Source organism: Penaeus monodon, chromosome 15, assembly GCF_015228065.2.
Source record: "Penaeus monodon isolate SGIC_2016 chromosome 15, NSTDA_Pmon_1, whole genome shotgun sequence".
NCBI lineage: Eukaryota > Metazoa > Arthropoda > Malacostraca > Decapoda > Penaeidae > Penaeus > Penaeus monodon.
In genome coordinates, this window is record NC_051400.1 from 25,178,026 (window position 1) to 25,179,021 (window position 996).

Below are 996 nucleotides of genomic sequence, written 5' to 3' on the forward strand. Positions count from 1 at the left end.
ACTATTTTATAAAGCAAAACATACAGTACAGTAAATTACGATTTATCAGAAAGTTACTAGACTGCGGGTGTTGCACGTTTACCTCTACCCGTCTGGAGGAGATATAAAAGGAAATAAAAACCAGTATGCAATAAGGGAACAGTTCGAAACATAGTAAAGACTATGGAGATGGGTGGTCCTTGCAAGCCACGGCGGAAGCACCCCAATATATCAGACAAAATCCTACTAAGTTACAAAGTACTTGCTCAGACAGGGTGTGAAAATACAGAACAGGCGGAGAAACACCCGAGGAGACACAAGGTAAATAGCTAAATACACCTTATGAGAAACATCAGAACGAGGAAGAAGTGGGGCAGTGACTGAACAAAAAAAATCTGAAGGTGTGTAGAATGAAGGAAAGAAGAGAAGGCAGCAAAGCGATGTGGCTTAGGGGAGCACCTTATTGAAACTAGCAAACAAAAACATAATAAGTATAAATGTTAACATATAGACAACAAAGTGGTCTGGAGGAAGAGAAACACAAAGATGGGTTTCATTACCTTTGTACAACACTTTACTAGTATATGTTACTAATGACACCCATTCGCCTAAGTAGGTATGTGGACGATCCATAAGAGAGGGATACTGATAAGTCACATACAGAGATATTCCCCCAAACTGGGAAAATCTAAAAGAGTATGATACAAAATCGTGGTGGCATACACAAAAATTAAATCGTGGTCTGTTCCTGAATATAACCCGTGTACTACAGAAAACATTCCTCAGAGATTAATAAGAATTACTGGAACACAGTCCAGTCAAAATCTTTGTAAATTTGATAGTATCAAATACGAGAGTAAACAAACTTAGCCAGTAAATTATGAAGAAAATATCAATCTGAAGAAATGGAATAGAAGTCACACGGGATATGATAATATATACATGTATTTTCCTTTCCAGAGCGGATGGAAGTGTCACAGAAGAGACAGAAATGGCAAAACTCCGTGCCTAGTGTGG

At 38.2% G+C, this 996-nt stretch overlaps 1 protein-coding gene across 1 annotated transcript in view; it reads left to right on the forward strand.

Moving 5' to 3' along the window:
• The window catches only part of LOC119581843 (organic cation transporter protein-like), a gene marked incomplete at its 3' end in the record, with an annotated part of 16,256 nt that extends 15,260 nt beyond the window's left edge, over positions 1–996 (forward strand). Inside the window, 1 exon segment of the mRNA XM_037929981.1 lies at positions 940–996. Within this exon segment, the coding sequence (XP_037785909.1) occupies positions 940–991 (52 nt within the window).